Source organism: Anabrus simplex, chromosome 3 (assembly GCF_040414725.1).
Source record: "Anabrus simplex isolate iqAnaSimp1 chromosome 3, ASM4041472v1, whole genome shotgun sequence".
Classification (NCBI taxonomy): domain Eukaryota; kingdom Metazoa; phylum Arthropoda; class Insecta; order Orthoptera; family Tettigoniidae; genus Anabrus; species Anabrus simplex.
This window is the reverse complement of record NC_090267.1, coordinates 330,425,244-330,446,989: the sequence shown is the minus strand read 5'-3', so window position 1 is coordinate 330,446,989 and position 21,746 is coordinate 330,425,244. Positions and strand designations below refer to the sequence as shown.

Here is a 21,746-nt window from a genome sequence, read left to right as displayed (position 1 = left end):
TCATAAACATACTAGGAGACGTACATTATATCAAAGTATCGTGCCTGGAACTTTGAACACTCTGCCTAATGAAATTAAATATACTGCACTTTCAAATTTCATTGAAGCATCTATTACATTTTATGGTAAAACTTCACTACTGGCAGTGGAAAAGAGAGGTTAGAAATCCAACTAAGTGTAGCTCACATGACATCACAGCACATTATACAAGGCTGCCAACTTAGGTCTAGTGACAAGACCATGCAGTCTGTATAATATCATGTCTGTATTGGTTAGATCCAGCTAGTGACAAGACCACTGATCTGGAGAAGTTAGGTCTGACCAGTGACAAGACCACTGGTTTAGATTCTTCTTCTTCTTGAGGGTAGAGGGGTCGTATCTCTGTACTATGCTTCTTATTTCCACTATGAACTGTGTTCGGTTATATACGTGTGAATAACTTCAAGGACTATAACTGCGTGTGCGGTACTTATATTATTTGACACTATTGGATGTTTTACATATCTCACATTGTACATAGAGAGTATACAAAGGACTTACGTTTTAAAGATACGTATTTTTGATACACAGTGACTGGGTGATATTCATAGAATATAATGCTGCCATTCATCTTGCCACGAAAGATAGGCTGCATCTTGGATTACAGGCAGGAAGTCCAAGGGAGGAAGTGCTACTAGAATTGGTTCAGTGAGTTTATTACCTGTTACCTTAGCTGCAGAATCAGCTCCCTCATTGCCATGAATACCCGAATGACCGGGAGTCCACACTATTGTTATGTACACTCCAGATTGTTCAAGTTGATACAACAAGTATTTCACGTTATACAGGTACCAACTGTAGGAGGTCTGGTGGGAGGTTAAAGCTTTTATAAGAATTTTGCTTGGCATGAATAAGAGCCTGTCTAATCGCAAATAATTCCACAGAAAATATGAAAAAATTGTTTGGTAAATGAAACATTTCAACTGTACTGAAATTGGAAATAAAGAATCTGCTCTGATGCCTTGCCCAGACTTGGATCCGTCAGGATATATCAGAGAAAGAAATTTTTACTCTTTTTGACCCAGATGGGCAACAAAAAGAATATTGTGCTGATGGCAAAAAATCTGATACAGAGGATAGTATGATACTGGGTTGGAAAAGTAGGCTATTATAAGGAAATGAATACATGGGAAGTTTAGGCAAACATAAAATTGTATCGCTCTGCGTGCGCTCAACATTCTGTATTCTTAATATATGGCAGGAATTCATTCACCTTGCCGAGGATGCTGTGTATAGTACTCGTGCAGGAATTGCAATTTTGGAATTAATGGTGACTGTGGCAAAGCAAATTTCTTTGGGAGGTACTTACAAGCAAGAGATCTTCTTTGTATCCACAGTGGATATTCACCCGTTTTGACCAGCAAAACATTTGTGGGAGAAGTTTTAGTGCTCCTATACATACTCGCAGCGCTTGATACTGAATGGTATTTAAATGTGCTGAAGTTGAAGGTGCAGCCATATCTATAAAAAATGCACAATAATCCAATACAGAACGCACTGTAGCATGGTAAAACGATAAGGCTGATAATGAATCTGCTCCCTAGCTTCTACTGCTAGAAGGATTTTGATGTACCCATCCATTTTTTGCCGAATTGCAGTGATATGCTGTTTCCATGTAAGCTTATGATCGAGTATGATACCAAGATATGTATGTTGGGGAGAAAACGGAATTACGAATTTATCAAGAATTAATGGAGAGTGATCATACGTCCTCTTATGAGTAAAAGTCATTGCTGTGCATTTGGGAATTGATAGATTTAAACCATGGTTATCTAACCACCTAATTACGTCACACATTAATCTGGCTACGATCCTCCTGCACTCAGGTATGCTCTCATGGGAAATATATATTGCAAAATCATCGGCATAAGCCAAGACTCTCGCATTTGGTGAGATTATCTGTTCTAATATGTCATATACAACGCAAACAGAACACCACTTAAAACGCCTCCGTGCGGTAAGCCATGCGAAGACTGTCGACCGGCCAAGGGAGCATGTGGGGATTTAATGATAAGGGTGCAATATGTAAGTAACTGATATACGAGCGATATAAACCTATTCGGAAAGCCTTCTGAAGAAGGTTGTTCTCATAGCAAATGTAATGGTACTGAGTCATATGCACCTTTCATAACAAAAAAAAAAGGGCAATCGTGCTACGTTTTCGATGTCGAGCTAACAAAAGGTCAACGATTAGGATATTAATTGGGTCTTGTGTTCTTCGTTCTTTGAAGAATGCATATTGCGATTTCAGAATGAGGTTATAATATTCCATTTTCCAGACCAAGCGGTTTAAGAGTATTTTTAAGAAGGTTTTCCTTACTCACGAACCCAGTACAATTCTCCTGTGATGCGCGGGGTCTGTAGGCGTATTACCAGGTTTAAGTATCGGTATTAACTCATTGCGGACCGTGGACGGCGTAAGACGTTTAAACTTGCTCCTATGCTGCGGGCCATGGACGGCGTAAAACGTTTAATGTGCTGTTTATATTCGTCATCTATGCAGTCTTACACCTTAGTCACCGTTACTGGTTGTAGCAGGAAGTTGGTTTACCTTTTTGAGATAACCCTGGCGTTGAGTGGGCTCATGTTATCTTTGCTGTTTTAGCGGGAATATCTCAGCACTTCCTCGCGCGTCAAGTCGGTACTTGAGATTCCAATGCAGTGCGTGTCGTCGTTACCGAGTGTAGTATAATGGCTTATAAAACAAAGTTTCTTACGGAAGACAAATTATTAGATATTGTTCACAATGATTATTCTGGTGATGAACTTATTCCTCAAATAAACTCAGATAGTGAAAGTGAGAGTGACGAGGAAATTCCGATTCCCGAATCCGATAGGCCTATAGAGGAAGGTCAAGTGCCTGATACATATCATCCTAGTTATTGTCCGCCTGTTCCACCATTTACAGAGAATTCAGTTATAAATGTTCAAATAGAAAATAAGCAGGATATTTTGAGTTACGTGAATATTTTCATGAATGACGAATTTTATCAGTATGTGTGTGAGCAGACCAATCTATACGCGAGTCAAGTGATAAGTGCGGCGCCCGGCCTTTCACAAAGAATTCGATCATGCAATCGTGGAAACCGATTAGTCCAAAATCCTGATATAAAAATATACTGGACCGAAGACCCTGTTTTTCATACTCCGATATTTTCTAAAACATTGTTCCGAATACGCTTCCTTCATTTTCTTTCATTTCTTCACTTCAGTGACAGTAATCATTATGCCGAAAATACAGATAGGCTGCATAAAATTACATGTATTTTGAAACCTGTGACACCAGATATCACACCCTAAATATTTACTAGATGTAAGCACGAAGTATCATTTTTCTAACATTCATAGTTTAGGAGTAATTGTAAATTTTATTAAGTGATGCACGTCAAGAGGGCCGGGCATGAAAATGGCTGGTCCAGGCATTCAAGTGTCCCGCTCAGAAGCAGGTACTGAACGCGTTAAATGAAAGATGTTCCATTGTGTGGGAATATGATCGGAAGCTAAAATATCATTAAAATATGAAAGCAGTACCTTTTGGATCAAATAGGTCAACAGATGAAACATAGTATAAGTAATAGGATCTGGGCCTGGGAAAGAACTAGCAGCAGATGGAAGTGTCTGGGTTAATTTATTGAGGTGAATAGGTTATAGTAATGTGGTGTACTGAGTAGGTTTGGAAACAGTAAGATGAAAACGGAAGGGGACAGTATAGTTTGGTGTAAGGGAATTGAGAAAGGGAGCTAGAATATCTCTAGGTACGGATAAATGTGTGCTATTTTGGGCAGCACGCGTAAGAGTTCTAACTGCGTTCCACAAACAGACAGTGTGTGAATTCAGAGATGATATAATGGCTCTCCAGGCTATACATAGTTTTTCATGAAATATTTGTTTCACTCTAGCACTATGTCGCTTTAAACATAAATAATTTTGTAAGGTTATTTCTTTTCGATACTTTTGAAATAATTTTTTTTGTCTTAATACTAATTGATGGCATTCACTATCCCACCAATGTATATACTGAAAAGGACGCAAATACATGGGAGCACAAGGTTTGCAAGGATGAAAAATATGGATATGGGTATTAAGGATAGAATTAAGTAAAACGTACGTTAGGGGAGAATTCTGTAGATTACCGAGTTGATTGTGAAGGAATGTACAGCAAGTTTGCTTATCGAAGTTGCGAAATGAGCGGACATTGCTACCGGGCTGAGTCACTTTCTGCGTTAAGTGTGTTTTTCCGATACCATTTGCAATATATATTGGATAATGATCGCTAGAATGTGTGTCCGAAAGTGTTGCCATGTGGTTATGGGAGCCATGTGGGACCGACAAAGTTAAATCCACGGCACTGGGAGGTGTACCGTATGGGGATATTCACGTTGGAGATCCATCGCTTAATATTATAAAATCATGCTGCTGACACTCGGAAAGGAGATGCAATCCCCTTGTAGTATCATGCTCGCTTCCCCATAAAGTATGGTGGCAATTAAAGTCCCTGAATATGATAACGTGATCTAAAGCATCAAACTGACAAAAAATTGTGACCATTAATTTGCAGTGATGTAAATCTATGGAGGACAATATATATTAATCAAGTGAATATTATTGTGCATAATTCCTATGCCAAATGTATGGGGGATGTGATAAGTTAGAGGTAAAATGTGGTATGATAAATTATTTTGAATGAAAATTGCTATAGGCCTACCAGCAATACCTGATCCATCTTGACCTTCGAGATTGAAACCTGGGAGATGAAATGTAATACAATTTGAAAACCACGTTTCCTGAATAATTATTATATTAGAAAAAGTTTCTCGGATTAATAATTGCAACTCGTATTTTTTAAGAACCATGCTCCTTGTATTCTACTGTAAAATGGGAATCATATAATGCCAACACATTTGCTATTCGATTCCTTAACTGATACATAACATGTGAAATATGCGCTTCTCCTCCTGCATTTTGTAGCAGGAAAAATATAATTTTTTTTTTACTTTCTTGCTGTACGTGGTTCTTTTGCTGATGCAGAAGATTTGCCTGTTGTGGTGCCGGATTACTAATACTCGTAGTTTGTGGAAGGTACGTCCCCCATAAGTCCAACCCCTCGTCCACATCGTGGGGGATGGGCAACGGTACAAAGTAGGGGATAGCCTGTAAGGGTGAAGTACAGCGGGGACCTTGTGTGGCCCAGGACTGCTACGGTAGCTGTGAAGGCCTTACAGAAACCCTGAAAAGTAACGGCTAACGGGGCTCTGGTGAAGTCCTTAATGGCAACTGAGACGGATAAGGAGACCTTTGGTACGGCAAAGTTGGCGGAGGAGGCAACCCTTCCTCTTGGGGTAAAATAAAGAGGAAAACCACTGCCCTGTGGTGAAGAGGGATCTTCAAAGACTAAGGGAGACCACCCCACCAGAAAACAGCAGACTTGGAGGCGTAGGTGGCAGCCCCACCACCAAGCTCGGGTGCTGTGGGCCAATAACTCGCACAACCTTAAATTACCTTCTTACAGAAACATCAACAATGAGAAACCGGACTGATCCAAAGATGACGACCTTTGGCTTGAAAAGGCTAACGCAAACTGGGCTACGGAATATGAGGACTCTGCGGGAAAGTGGAAGGCTACAACAGGCAGTGGCATGTATGAGGAGTTATGGCCTGAACATCCTAGGTTTGAGTGACGTTAAGATGGAGTGGGTTTGGGGAATTTGCAACCCATGATGGAGCTACATTTGTATACTCTGGAAGACCCGAGGGCGACGGAGCGAGTTTTGAAGGTGTGGGTATATTAATGGATAAGGAGGCTAAGAGGAGCCTTATGGAGTGGTACCCAGTGACGGAAAGAATAGTGGCATGTTTTAACACCAATATTAGAAACATTGTGTTGATAGTATGCTATGCACCTACGGAGACGGCGGAGAAGGAAGACAAACAGGCGTTCTATGGACATCTTCATAGAACGGTTAACCCTGACAGTAACACGTCTAAAATATCGCTTTAGTTACACCACACGTTTCGAAGACGTGTCACTCAAAGCCTATTATTTAAAGTTACATTAAAGTAACCAGATGGAATGAACAAGGAATAGAGGTGGTGGAGGGGATAACTCTCCCCTACTTAAGAGGAATAGATGGCATTCATTCGCACAACACATCAGAAAAACGTATGGTGTTACTGTCAGGGTTAAGAAACAGAAAAGGAAGGATATCATCCTAGTTGGAGGAGATTTGAATGCAAAAGTGGGACAGGACAACGAAGGACTTGAACATATTATGGGAAGGCATGGTTTAGGGGAACAAAACGAGAATGGACAGCTGTTTGTGGACTTCTGTGCAAGCCAAGATTTGGTTATTGGTGGTACTATATTTCCACATAAAGACTGCCATAAGATGACATGGGTCTCACCGGATCATAGGACAGAAAACCAGATAGATCATGTGGCTATTGGATGAAGGTGGAGGAGTTCACTGTTGGATGTGAGGAACAAGAGAGGTGCGGACATTGGTAGTGAACACCATCTTGTTGTGGCTACCTTTAGAATGAAGATCCAGGCACAAAAGAGAAGGATAGAGCAGATAAGGAAGCGATATGATGTTGGAAAGCTAAGGGATGACAGAAATGTGAAAGAAGCCTTCAGGATAGAACTAAAGAATCGATTCCAAGCACTCAGTGAGGTGGAGGATGAAACTATTGAGGAAAAATGGGTGAAGACTAGATCTGTATTTACCAAAGTAAGTGAAAATATCCTGGGTTTTAAGGACAGGAGGAAAAAAGACTGGATGACTGACCAGACATGGGAAATTATCAAAGGAAAGAGATAAAGGAAGTAATTAATGCATGTAAGACCCGAGCAAGGAGGGCAGAATTGCAATCCAAATATGCTGCGAAGGATAAGGAAGTGAAGAGAAGTGTGAGGAGAGATCAAAGAAAATGGATAGATGACCTACCTCAACAAGCAGAGGAGGCAGCCAGAAAGGGAAATCTTAGAGAACTCTATACCATCACTAGAGTTCTGGCAAGGAAGCAGATACTATAATCTATCAGCTTCATTGTCCGTAATGATGAATTAAGAATGCAAGTATGAAGGAAGCAGATACATAAAAACCGTCTAGTCAGAAACAAAGATGGTGTCCTCTTAACAAACTCCGATGATCAACTGAAGCGATGGCAGGAAGATTTCTCTGTAGTGTTAAACCACTCCTTGGAAGAGCAAGTAGATGCAGGAGAAGGTGAAGAAGCAAAAGAAGAAGAAACCCAGCCTGACCCAAGGATTAAAGTCTGCATTCCAACAGTGGAGGAAATCAAGCGGGCATTGAGAGAGTTGCATATTGATGATGATGATGCTTGTTGTTTTAAGGGGCCTAACATCGAAGGTCATCGGCCCCTAGAGTTGCATATTGGTAAGGCAGCAGGTGTTGACAATATTCCAGCAGAAGTCATGAAGGTTGATATGGATACCACTGCCAATATATTGCAGCCGCTATTTGAGAAGATATGGCTTTTTTTTTTTTTTTTTGGCTAGGGGCAACGTAAACCCCCTAGCAAAAAAAAAAAAAAAAAAAGAGAGAGAGAGAAAAAAAAGAGAAATGCCGACAGATTGGAAATGTGGGTTGCTGGTTAAGTTGCCAAGGAAGGGCGATATGTCAAACTGTAACAACTGGAGGGGCATTACGCTTCTTTCAATGCCTAGCAAAGTGTTCACCAGGGTTCTGTTGAACAGAATTAAGGAGTATATCAACTTGAGGCTCCGACGGGAACAGGCAGGCTTTCGATCGAATCGCTCGTGCGTAAACCAAATAAACACCTTGAGGATAATTCTGGAGCAGTATGCTGAGTGGTCATCTTGCCTCTATGCAGTGTTCATCGATTTCGAAAAAGCTTTTGATTCGATCAACAGAGAAGCTATGTGGAAGAAAGTGAAGGGGTATGGAGTGCCATCACAAATTACTAACCTCATTCAGGAAACATACCGTGATTATACATGCAGAGTCATACATGAGGGCCGTGTATCTGAGCCTATATCTGTACGTTCAGGAGTACGTCAAGGTTGTATCCTCTCGCCAACCATGTTCCTGGTGGTGATTGATGCGGAATGAGGAATGTAACGCGAAATGGGAAACGTGGTATCCAGTGGGGATTGGCTAATAGGTTAGAAGACCTAGACTTCGCTGACGATGTCTCTCTCCTGCCTGAGGCACATGGTGAAATGCAATCAAAGACTGAAGACTTGGTAAAAAGTTGGGACTAACGATTAACTCAAAGAAGACCAAGGCCCTAACGATGAACACCAACAAACTAGACCCATTTGTCTTCAGTGATGAACCTATACAGGATGTGGATAGTTTCATCTACTTGGGCAGTGTAGTTACCAAAGATGGAGGAGCAGTACAGGATGTTTCTCAACGTATACAAAAAGCAAATGGTGCCTTTGTTCGGCTCTATCCGGTATGGAAGAATAACTAAATATCTATCAGGACCAAACTTCGCATTTTCCAAAGTAATGTTAAGGCTGTTCTACTATATGGGTCTGAGACCTGGATAGTGACTAAAGTGATTACCTCCAAGTTGCAGACCTTTGTCAACCACTGTTTAAGGAAGATTTTAAACATCTACTGGCCGGAAGCAATCTCCAATCATGAACTATAGAAAAGGACAGGTGAAACCGAGATGGCCATACAGATAAGGCGGCAGAAATGCAAATGGATAGGGCATACGTTGAGGAAAGGGAATGAAGCCGGTGAGAGAGAGGCACTGGATTGGAACCCGCAGGGTAAAAGGAGGAGAGGAAGGCACAAACAAACGTGGCGAAGATCTGTACACATGGAGGCAATGGAAGAAGGCAAGACCTGGAGAGAGGTGAAGAGGTTCGCTGGCAACAGGATCAGATGGAGATGCTTTGTTGATACCCTATGTTCCACAAGGAATAACAGGAATTAAGTCAAGTAAGTCAAGTGGAAGGTACAGAAGGGGTTCCCTGGGATGATAAAAAAGACGGGTCCCTGTGAGGGAATTCTCTTGTTTTGTAACAGTGCCATGTATCCCTCCTTATCAAAGCCGGGGGCAGGAGTGGGTCTAGAAGATTGCATTACAGCTTGAGTGAACTTTCTTTTTCTAGGATTTTCTGGAGGAAGGGGTGGGGAGGAGTCAATTTGAGAAAGGTGTGGGAAGTGTTGTGGGTGCTGCTGAGGATAGTAAATTGGTAGCGCAACTTTTGCTTTAGCCTGCTCAAAAGAAAGATATTAATAATTACATTTTGCGCATCTGAAAAACTGTGCCTTATACTGTTTCACTGCGTGACTATACCTTTGGCATTTTCGGCAGCTAATCGGTGTGAAAATGAACAGTTCAACATGTAGATAAACACTAAAAAGGGACGCTTGTTGTGGCAGATTCTGGGTGCGGAAATTGATAATAACAGACCCTGTAGGAAGGTATTCGATTTGATCATTATTTACCACCCGACGTTTGAGTCTTTGTACCGATTTAATGGGCACATTTGATTGAATATGTGCTAGAATATCGTCTTCTGTGAGTTCTTTATCTACATCACGGATAAGGCCAACATGTAATACATCAAAGGAAGGGATGTACGCTTTCTTTCTTTTCTTTTTTTTTTTGCTTTACGTCGCACCGGCACAGATTTGTCTTACGGCGACGATGGGATAGGAAAGGCCTAGGAATTGGAAGGAAGGAAGCGGCCGTGGCCTTAATTAAGGTACAGCCCCGGCATTTGCCTGGTGTGAAAATGGGAAACCACGGAAAACCATCTTCAGGGCTGCCGACAGTGGGGCTCGAACCCACGATCTCCCGATTACTGGATACTGGCCGCACTTAAGCGACTGCAGCTATCGAGCTCGGTGGATGTACGCTTTCAACTTTAGTGTGTCAAGAATAGAATGGCACAGAAAATCATTGGCCTGTGTGGCAGAATTAAATGTCACTCGGAAACGGTTCCTTCCCTTATGTGTAATGGATGTCACATTTAGAGCATTTTCATGAAAGTGTCGACCAAGCACCATACGGTGTAACTGTCCTAGATTCTGATTATCTGTAGATTCAATGAACATGATGAATGGGCCATAGTGGGACGGGGTATAGAATTCCCTCTCCATTTGAACATTAGAGGCGTTACCGACTTGACTACGCTGCTGAGGAGGTGTTTGGTCGTTATTAAGTTGTTGAATTGTCGAGTTTTGAAGCGATTCATCTTCTATTACTACCTCCACTTCCTGACTCGCAGGTAATTGATCACCCAAGATTTGTCGGCCTCCCCCATTGAAGGCGGCCATCATACACACGAATAATTAGCAACCGATACTAAATGAGAAAAACACACCATATAATAATGTTTAATGCGGCGAATGGCCAAAAGTAATTACAGGGTATATACACATGAATTATTCCTTGCTTAGTTCAGTCAAGGACATATTTCTTTCCTGACAATGAGAGGCATGATATCTATCACATCGCTTGCCACACCACAAGCACACACATTGCAGTTCTGGTACATGATACATCTTACGTTGGCAGCACTTATGATGAAACCCGTGAAAAACAAAATGGGTCACTGAATGTCTCAATTTGTAACCGCTATCTGTCCACTTTGTCGTTGTCATTGAATCAGTAGAGTAGAATTCTTCCCATATTTCTTCTTTCTTCATCTTCAGTTCGTCCAAGAGGTCTCCATAGCTCGTAGTGTAAGGCAGATGCATCTGAATCCAAAGATCTTCACTAAAGAACTTTTCTCTTGTCATTTTATATACTAAACGAGATGGGGTGAATTTTGATACACTTAGAAATCTTTTTAGGTAGATCGTTTTTACCTTCTCCAGCTCTTTTAAGTCATATTTGCTAAGATAGTCCCAAATAAGCTGTATTCCGTAGGTAACCACAGGTGTTATTTTAACCCTAAACAAAATCCTTGCGGTGTCAATAGAGATCTGGTTTAAGTGCTTGATGCTGTTGATTGCCAATATTCTGGCTATGATTCACTCTCTGATGTGTTCTGTGAACTCTATCCTCTGGACTGCATGGTTATTCCTAAATATTTACACTTACTGACTATGTTAATTTTGACGTCTTCATATGTTAAGGTTTCTTTGCTTGAGGTTCTGCCTCCCCTTCTGAATATCACACCTACAGTCTTATTTCTGTTGATAGTAAATTGATTCTCTTCAGACGACTTAGTTAGTTTGTCCAGGGATTCCCGTAATTGTCCTAGATTCGGCAATAACAAAACCATGTCGTCTGTGCAGATTAAGATCTTGGCTTGTACTACACTATATCACAACTGTAAATGTGGCCTAGTACTCTTATTACAAGCAGCGCACAAGGTAACAACCTACCTGGTTTCCTGTCCGCATACCCACTGATTTAAATTGATTAGGTCCAGTGAATTACACTACCATTGGGTAGGATTAGTTAGGCCCAGCTAGCAATAAAAATATTGGATTGCGGGAAAGCAAAGTGGGTCTGGGGGGGCGTTAGCCTCCAGTTTGGACCAGCAAAGCAGTCCACAAGCTTCTATTATCTCAATTAATTAAATCTGTGAATTTCACTCCTTGGATGTTCAATATAACAACATTACAACCTACTGCAATTACATCTGGCACACATCATGACACGTCAAACTCTGCCGTTTCATTATTTTCATGGAATGTGGCAGAAGTGGGCCATGCACGACGCAAATTCTATCGTGGACAATAGAAACTGCTCTCCAGCCCATAGGAACACAGGAAATGGTTGCATTTCAGAGACTGACAGCATCCGTTTCACTTTTCCTCTATAAGTAGCAATAATTCTAGGAACAAATTGATGGATCCCTTGCAAACATTTAGGAAGGATCTCTCCTCTCAGCTACTTTAGGTATTTTTTCACACATGATTTTTTAATGATTTTCTCCTTCCTAAAAATCCACCCAGTGTAACCGATACCATTTACAATCTTTGGTATAACTTTACATTCCGCAGCCCAACATTTATAACATTATAAGGAAGTGAAAATAATGCAAATCTTACTTGGAATTCCTTTTAGAGGATAGATGTGTTAATTGCCATGTCTAAGAACCCACCAGCCCGCCCCAAGAAGTATATTTACTTTTATAACCTAATAAAGAACAGTAGCCGCCATTGCCCATGGCTAAAGTAGCTTCTTGCATTCTCATTGGTCATGGTGAACGGAATGTGACCTCATCGCCATCAATGCTGATAAATACATTGCGTTACCAACCCCGGCTGAATAAAAGCACAAACAAAAAACACCATGTAAAATAGCAATGCGGCTTTAACCGTCCGGACCAATGGTCTTGTCCAGATCCTATCCTAATCATCCGCACAGCAAGAACCAGTCAGACCAATGGTCTTGTGCTAACTGTCTGCACGGCAAGAACCAGTCCAGACCAATCGTGTTTCCACATGAAACTAGAGGCCTAGGGCCGCTTCGCGGCTTCTAACCGTCCAGACCAATGGTCTTGTCCATGGCAAGAATCCTAACCTTCCAGGCCAATCGTCTTGTCCACAGCAAGAATCCTAACCGTCCAGACCAATCGTGTTTCCACATGAAACTAAGGGCCTAAGGCCGCTAAGCGGCTTCTAACCGTCCAGACCAATGGTCTTGTCCACGGTAAGAATCCTAACCGTCCAGACCAATCGTCTTGTCCACGGCAAGAATCCTAACCGTCCAGACCAATCATCGTGTCCACAGCAAGAATCCTAACTGTCCAGACCAATCGTGTAACAATAATCACCACCACCAGCTATCGAAGCACCTCACTCATTAGTTCCTCAGTACAGAGGTTGGCAGCTATGAGCATAGCTTCACAACATCCTTCCCGAGAAGGCCGCGAGCGTGTAAAAAAACAACAGTTGTTCCGCGCGCAGCTGAATGTAGCGAGTGCTGGGCTGCGAGAAGTAATGATCAATCTTTCAGAGATGTATTATGTATTGGGAGTTGCCTTCTTGCAATTCTGCTGCTTCAAGATTATAAATAATTTATCATATAAACTACTTGCTCAAGAACCATCATCTAAATGTGTCCAATTTATTCTACACCAAAATACAAATCTGACAGACTAATGAATATATAATTTACATAAAATTGTAATTTTCTAGCACCTACGTCCTAATACAGCAATCGAAGTACAAGAGCACTGTCCAACTACTACCAGAAAAGAGGGCGTGGTGATTGTGATAAACTAGAAGGGGCATGCAGATTATCCAAGAACTTGAAAGAAAAAAAAATACTCACACGTCCCGTCGATGCGGTTTATGTTTAGTTCCTGGTGCTTCCGGCTGGCATTTCGACTGGCAGTACCTCTTCGTAATGTAGATTCTGGGAGGTCCATCTCGGTATATCTACAGCAGAGCATCAAGTAAATATAAGTGTAGGCCCCTCTAAATGAACACTTCATCTTAACAGTAATGTACTTAAATTCTACATGAATCGGGACAGTCAGAACAATAACGACACGTACACATAAATGGTCAAAGAAAATTGAGATTAAGGTTACTATCAAAATAAGAATAGGGAGCAGCTGCCATTAATAACCATAAACCATGCTGTTCCACCGGCACTTTACACTCTACAGGATCTAACCTCATGCAATATTTGTATTAATGTCAGGCAACTCATTAATGGGAATGAAACCTACACATACCCGTGGAAATCCGCGACACGGAAATTTTAATCTAATTCGGAACATTTCCAGGCGCCGAGTAGGCACCTAAGTAACAAGGGAACACCAGGTCATAAACAAAAGCCTAAAGATCCAAAGATCGTATTACAAGGAAGAGAAGGTGATAGAATATACGGTTGAGGTAATTACGGTAACTATCTGCCAAGGACAAAACGAAATTTCCCACAAGAAACATCTGCCGGTATTATGAATTAACATGCAATGAATAATTTATAAATATTACTTCTAAATACTATTCATTATATTACTCTCCTATCGAATGTAAATTTTGCAACAAAACATTTATTAAGTTGAATAAATATTATTTGTCTAGGAGTGTGCGGGAACGCATTATTATGAAAATCTCTCGGTAAGTCTTGGATATAATACCAACTTTCACACAAAAACACATGTACATTTTTTTATTTATATATGTTATTAACTTATTATTCTTCAGATCAGTGATTGATGCTGGTCTGAGGATAATAATACGGTGTGATTTTGCTATCGTAGAATTTGAATTTAAATCAGTACAGTTTTCGTGCTGACATCAATAGATCAATGGGAATGAGATAAAAAGAAAATGTTCCGATTAATAGCTGCTGGTAAGTAAGTTTTGGTTTACTTATTTATTGACTACCGGTGTGTTAATAATATAGGATGGTTATTATATCATAGTATCTGGATTGCATGGCGGTTTGAAGAATATGGAAAGTTGTAAGTACCGGAACATAATATTAATATTTTTTACGCCCTATTAACTACTTTTGACGGTTTTCGGAGACGCCGAGGTGCCGGAATTTTGTCTCGCAGGAGTTGTTTCATATGCCAGTATATCTACCAACACGAGGCTGACGTATTTGAGCACCTACAAATACCACCGGATTGAGCCAGGATCGAACCTGCAAAGTTGGGGTCAGAGAGCCAGTGCCTCAACCGTTTGAGCCACTCAGCCTGACAGGTACCAGAAAAGAGCCGAAGAATAAGAGAACTAAAATTAATACCAGCATTTTTATTTTTTGATGTTTAAAAAGAAACGGATAGAGTTGCAAATTTCCCCTATATTGACAAGGTTGTGATACAAAATATTTATTAGATAGAAAGTCATTGCTATCTGGATCATTCCAATTAAAGATTTGTGAAGTACACAGAATGGACCCATTCTAGACAAGAAAGTCCATATAAAGCGAGTATAGGCCTATCCCCTAGCTATGGAATACATCCACGGCGTTGCCTATGTTATAATACAAGGCCTTGCAATGCACTCGTGGAAACAGGTGGCATCCTAGTTCACCATTCAGCCACTAGGATCGCGTTCTTGCCCCCTTGTATACGCATGGCCGTATATGTCAAGAAGTAAATTATATCTTAAATAAAAAGAACAATGTTTTTGCGAGTATTGACAGTACTTTATTTATAGAGCGGTGCTGCATTGGCTTGGATATGTCATTGAAGTTTCAAAACTTTCCTTTTGAGGGGCTTCTCTCTTCTACTTGAGTGGCTCGAAGCAATGTTGTCTAATAGAGGTCTCAGAAATGTTCATATTAGAAAAGGATGGTTTGTCGTCTTTACACTTTCTACACTTAATTTCACTGTTGAACATGTCTTTCGGGAAAAAAACGTACACCTTTTAGTAACTCTCTTTGGGGCAAATACTGCGTAGCAGAGGTGACAAATTCTTTCGTTCACTGCAGAAGTGCCTCAGACGATGATTTTCGGTATCTGAGGGCTCCTCGATCTTGAAAACGAATAAGACACAAGGTTGGACTTTGTGTAGCTGGAGAAGTAGGGGACTGCCTGTAGAGGTGAAGTACAGTGGAGACTTCGAGGGCCCTGGGACCGCTGCGGTAGCTGTGAAGGCCCTTCAGGAACTCTGAAAAGTGGTAGCAAAAGGGGCTCTGGTTAAGACGCAGCAGGTCGTTATGCTACTTATGTTCCAAAATGGGTAAAATATAAATATGTAAATAAATTCAATGTTAATTTTAATCTTATACCAGTTGTATATTATTATTAGAAGTAATTTCACATACTGTATATGAGTTGACTATGTTTGTAAGATATTATAAGTAGAATTTTGTAAACAATATAAATTTATTAAGGATGATGTATGTGTTTAATAGAACAAATTATTAGCATAAATTGTATAATATTGTATTCTAGGAAAATTTTCTTTGTCTCTTGTTAATTTAAAATTTAGTGCTTGACAATAATGTATTTTAGTGTACCATTTGCCACCAAGGTAGACACCTCATTTGCAAATAAAGAGATTTTTTGATTTGATGTTGTAAACAGCCTTTACAGTCTGTTTGTTCTTTTGCCACACGAACTATAATGTCATTGTATGCCGCTTGACGTCTTAGCTAGCTGAAGAAGAGCTCGATGTCATCGCTTGTTAGGTTCCTCGTCAATGCATAATGCAAATGTTTACTTATGAGGTATTTTACGCAGGCCACAGTGGATTAGGTAGTCAAGATCTATGCCTGATACATTTCCCTCATGAATCTTTTTTAATTTCTCTGAATGCATTTGAATTTTCTTATTATATGACAGGAAATCATTAATTAACCAACTGAGGCATTTATCTTCAGTACTAAAAGATGCTTGCTTGTTCTCATTCCTGGAATATGTCCCATGTGAGGTGTTGCAGACGTCATGCGCATCGAACAGTTTCATAAAATGCTCCATAAAACAAATGGTTTATTTTAAATTGTATTTAATGCTCTCGGGACAAACCACCTCCATACTTTTCAAACCAGAGATTGTTTCAGGGGAAAATACAATATTTTTAGCTCTTGCTACGTTCATTTTCTCCAAATTGTTTGGCAAATTATTTTTCTGGTTGGTTTCCTAATTTAAGATTTCTGAGTTTGAAGAGACCTCTCAAATGATCGCCGGTCACGGTAGCATTGTTTACAAGAAAGTCCAGTGACAAATTTGGGATCGCCCGATTCTTATGACGTAACTCAGATCAAAACTTAGGAACAGAGGCCTAATTTCATCAGCTTGAAGTCGTATCTCATGCGTGATACTTCCTCTGCATAATGTTTCAAACATTGAACATTCACTGGAAACTTGTGAAACAAAATTCCACTACCTTTAATTTCTCATGAATAAACCATGAGTGGAACTGCGAATGCTTAACATCAGATGAATACATAATACATTCACAACCAGCTCAGTTAATAAACACATTTAAAGGTGCAAACCCGGCAGACAGGGGGCAAGAAAGCGATCCTAGCGGTCCGGCATTGAACTTCGGTGTGACCACTTTGATAGCGTTTTACGGGCTCTATTTCCAGGCCTTGTATTATAACGTAGGCAACGATCCACGGCATCACCCTGCCTGCTGTAAGAGGCGGCTAAAAGTGGAATCCCAGGTGCTAACTTTGGAGGGTGGGTTAGCTGCAGCAGGCTCCCTAAAAGAGCCTGGCAAAGCTTTCATTTTTGCCAGGCTCCTCACTTTTATCATAATCATTAAATGTCAATAACCCTGAGAACAGCCCTCACGAAGTGTGCTTTGGCATTTTCTGGGCTGAAGTCTCTTGTGCTTAGTCCGTCTCAAGTCATTTCTGTTCCACAGGTGAGGATAGCGATGATCTTAGCTTCAAATAAGGCCAGGGCAGAGGCAGGAGAGACTCCGGTTACTATATCTGATGTCGTGAAGAGCTTTCTTAGCTGTTTCAGCTTTTTGTCTCGTGTGAATCCTGAAGGAAGTTATTGATGCAAGATTAAACCAAGATATCTGAAATTATTGACTGTAGTTATTGGAACTTCTTTTTTAAGGAATATTTTATCGTCTAAGGCTGGCCATCCTCCCCTCCTGAAAGTATTATGCTCGATCTTCTAAGTTGATTGTCAGTTCATTTATATCTGCCTGTTGGTCTAGTGCTTTGATTGCCTTTTGCAGTTCTTTGGTGTTTTGATCCCGCCACCAAGTCATCTGTGTAGATGTATATCTTCACCTCCTTAGCTTTTGATCTTATTCTCTGTACAAAATTATGAGTGGCTATGTTAAAAACGAGAAGGTTAAGGGGTTTCCCTGTTGCACACCATTTGTCTGAATTATGTCTCTCAACATTGCTACACTGTCTGAGATTCATACTGTTTGTTTCCAACATGTTGTGTATCAGGACTATGAACTCGTCATTTCTCTCCATCATAATTTCCAGTTTGGAGTAGAGGACTTTCATGTTTAAGCTGTTGAAGCCTTGCAGTAGTCGACACACATGGCATGGAATTTTGTTTGAGGAAGCTGCAAATTCTTTTCTATATCATCTATAAGGTTTTTGGTGGCAACATGCTTCTTCCTTTCTTGAAGCCAAACTGTTCCTCATCGATTTTGTTGTTTGGTCCTTCAGTGTGCCACGATGTGATCAATTTTGTCAGCAGTTTCAGAAGCACTTCTCTAGAGCAAAAGGTGGCCAAAGGTGGGGGGCCAGCAACAGATAGAATGTTTCAGGATTAAGTGATTTTGGCAATGCAGCTGGAGATGGATCTATGTTATTCAAAAGTGAAGGACCAGCAATAGATACTGTAGGATGTTTGTGTGATCAGGAGGAAGAGTAGGCCTAGTTGTTAGTGTTGTTTCTTAAATGATTTCAAAGAACTTAGTAATGTATCCAACATTTCCCTTGGTAAATTATTACAATCCCACTTCCTCATCCTATAAATTAATATTTGCCCTAATTCTTCCTCTTGAATTCCAGTGTTATCTTCATATTATGATCTTCCCTACCTTTAAAAGCTCCATTCAAACTTTTTCATCTATTAACCCTCCCTCGGTCGCGCTCTAATTTCAACACGGTAAGTCGCGCAGCATCTAGGGGGTGCCATTGTATTCTTAGTTTTAAAAACACATTCCCTGTAGACATGTTTGGATATAATTGAGTTAAATAATGTTGATATTCTTTTTACTCTTATTTCCATTGTTAACAGCAAGAATAAAGTCCTGCAGGGTGTTTTATCTTGTTTCAAATATTACAAGAATACTCAGTGTCATATCTCTTACGTAGTCTTTATTTCACACACAATAATATAACAGCCAAACGCGCTAGCCGATTGCGCCACGGAGGTCTGTCTAACAATAATATACCCAACAATAAGAAGTATAGCATGTACTGTAACCTTGTTCACAGAATTTGAAGTAATAATAATGTAAAAAAAGAAAAGTATGCTATGTATTACAAAACTAAATTTTAAAAAATAATGAACTGTTCATCTTTCCTTTTATTTTTCCAAGTCCAGATTTTCGAAGCATTCATGATAAATCATTCTTCCGTATTCCATACAGAAATGTTTCTTACACTTCTTGCAGCTGTGCCTTGTCATTCTAGTGATCCTCTTCGTTTTAGCAAGCTTAGAAGTGCCGTATAGTTTCTTTTCAGCAAGTGGAGGAAGGGTAGTTCCAGTCGCTATTACTTCTTTGTCTTGCTCTGCAGGTCGGTACTTTTCAAGTTGGAAACACAGTGTCAAATTGGATTCATGCTCCTTCGCCTAATCTCTTCTGACACCAACTGCTTAGATAGTGTTCTCAGAAACAGTCTCCTCCTACAGACATTCATTCCGTTCCCAATAGCCACTACTTGAGCATTTATGCCAGCTACATTCAACATAGCAAAGAAAATAACTAGTGGCCAACATTGTAACCGTACAACAAGGTTACAGATTTCATTCAGCATTTATTATTATTATCATCATCATTAATTGACCTGATTAATTAGATTTTATATTCTGATTTTCATCATTTAGACTGTAATATAATTCGGTATCATCTATGTTATTTAATCATTGGATAAGGGAATTTTGTTTGTAATAATTCTGTATATAAATTAGTGAGGTTTGTTGATTTGAAATAGTCATACTTTAATTGATAACTGTAGGCTGATGAGCTGGCATGATATTTTGCAACCAAGGCCTATGTTTAACTGAGGTGGTATTAGGCAAGCAAATTTTCTGCTGACACATCTAGGTTGTGACCGTTTGTACGCGTGGGGAAGCTAATTAGACACATGACTTATTTTGTAAAGTGCATGGCCATGTGGTTTCGATCGAGTGTCCATATTCGCTAGCTACTGTGTGTCGATGTGGAAGGGATGACCAAGTAGTAAACAGATGAATGGTCATCACGAGTTTATATAAGTTGATGTAAGGATAGTTGTGTCATCTAAGTTGTGTGGTCGAAGAGGTCTAAAAGGTCTGGCCTGATCTAAGAGGAGTGTTCTGACGTGTGTGATCTCAGGGAGAAGCAGCAACATCTAATTGCAAGATAGTAAGTCTTACTACAAGTGGAATGACATTACTAGACAAATAAGTTTGAGTGACGTCTTTAAAAGTAGGAACACAATATGAAGATTTGGAATTCAAGAAGACAAACTAGGGCAAATATTCATTTATAGGAAGGGGGGTTAGAGATTGGAATAACTTACCAAGGGAGATGTTCAATAAATTTACAATTTCTTTGAAATCATTTAAGAAAAGGCTAGGAAAACAACAGATAGGGTGTCTGCCACTTGGGCGACTGCCCTAAATGCAGATCAGGATTGATTGATTGATTGATTGATTGATTGATTGATTGATTGATTGATTGATTGATTGATTGATTGATTGGTTGGTTGGTTGGTTGGTTGGTTCGTTGGTTGGTTGTTTGGTTTGGTTTGGTTTGGTTTGGGTTGGGTTGGGTTGGGTTGGGTTGGGTTGGGTTGGGTTGGGTTGGTTTGGGCGGCGGCCGGCCAGCAATATATTTATCAAATTTAACCGATATATGCAGTTAACAGTAGTCAGTGTACTTAAAATTCTTTATTGAATTCTACTATGCAATTCGCAAACTTTGTTCGAGAATTGAATTAAACGTAGATACATCTAACATCGCATAGAACTGTTATATTTATTTCAGCAGTCTCTATTTTAACTATCGGGACATTTGAAACTAGAGTAGACAGCATGCCTGAATATTACAGGTTCTTCTGTACCATTTTCCAATTTCCAACAATAAATATTGAGTGGATGTAACCGCATTGGAGGTGACTACACTTGGACAGGGAAAGTAGGTCAACTCCAGGTTACATAAGAAGAGGAGATAACCGAAGACGACTGCCGACTTCGACCCGATGGTTTTTCCTGGAATTTCAAGTTCAACAGTGATGTGTGCAGACATCAGGTAATTACAGCATCAGGCATGTTATGCATAAATAACATGAAGAAGAATGTAATCAGCGGCAATCTCACAATTAATTCACACTGAGTGCCCATAGCTTTTTAAATTTAGATCAAGTATCATGTAACAACAAATCTCACAGGGTATTTTTCATAATATTAAATTAAAGTACGGCAGTGCAAGTTCATTGTGATGTAAACTATAGTCATGAATTCATTTTTCTTTCAATAATAATAATAGGCCTAAGTGATTCTGTTTCCAAGTACAATCCTCAATTGTGGAAATGCAACCATAATCTACAATTGTCCTGATCCATATTCCTGTATATTCCCAGATATGTGAGTATATCACCTCACACCTTGAGAATAAAAGATAAGAGGCATGCTCTCCGAATTTTGTTGCTTATTACAGCAACTGGCGCTCTACCAGTTTAAAGTATATTGACAACATCTACTCCACCCTTTGCCCTGTTGTAGCACATCAAAATTGTAGGTTTGGCATTTTCTCCAGTTTCATCATCAATCGAGTTGTCATCTAAATGTTAACTGGAAACAAGCAGGACAACTATAAACATTTATCTCTGAACCCGGTCGAAAAGACCATGACGCGCCCTCTCCAGGGTTAATTAAGGAAACAGCCACTTCCTTCCCACTCCTAGGCCTTTCCTGTCCCATCTTCGCCATAAGACCTATCTGTGTCGGTGGCAACGTAAAGCAAATTGTAAAAAAAAAAGAAAAATCAAAAATAACCTTTTCCGTGGACTGATGACCTAGCTATTAGGCCCCTTTAAACACCCATCACCATCATCATCCTCATCAAACTTTTCCTGTGCTGCATTAACCAGATCTCACACATCCCCGACTATGTTAGTACCTATTCCTGCTT

The 21,746-nt window shown here is 40.1% G+C and overlaps 2 protein-coding genes across 2 annotated transcripts in view; one reads left to right on the top strand and one right to left on the bottom strand.

The window, feature by feature from the left end:
* Positions 1–13,810, bottom strand: part of Mitofilin (inner membrane mitochondrial protein mitofilin) — a 197,711-nt gene extending 183,901 nt beyond the window's left edge. The window contains exons 1-2 of the mRNA XM_067143176.2: positions 13,691–13,810; positions 13,282–13,388 (exon numbers count right to left, since the gene is read on the bottom strand). Coding sequence (XP_066999277.2) covers positions 13,282–13,388; positions 13,691–13,735 — 152 coding nt within the window. The 5' untranslated portion in view covers positions 13,736–13,810. The remainder of the gene's footprint in view (positions 1–13,281; positions 13,389–13,690) is intronic.
* Positions 13,811–14,130: 320 nt separating this feature from the next.
* Positions 14,131–21,746, top strand: part of mRpL35 (mitochondrial ribosomal protein L35) — an 81,011-nt gene continuing 73,395 nt past the window's right edge. Inside the window, exon 1 of the mRNA XM_067143175.2 lies at positions 14,131–14,313. Within this exon, the coding sequence (XP_066999276.2) occupies positions 14,292–14,313 (22 nt within the window). The 5' untranslated portion in view covers positions 14,131–14,291. The remainder of the gene's footprint in view (positions 14,314–21,746) is intronic.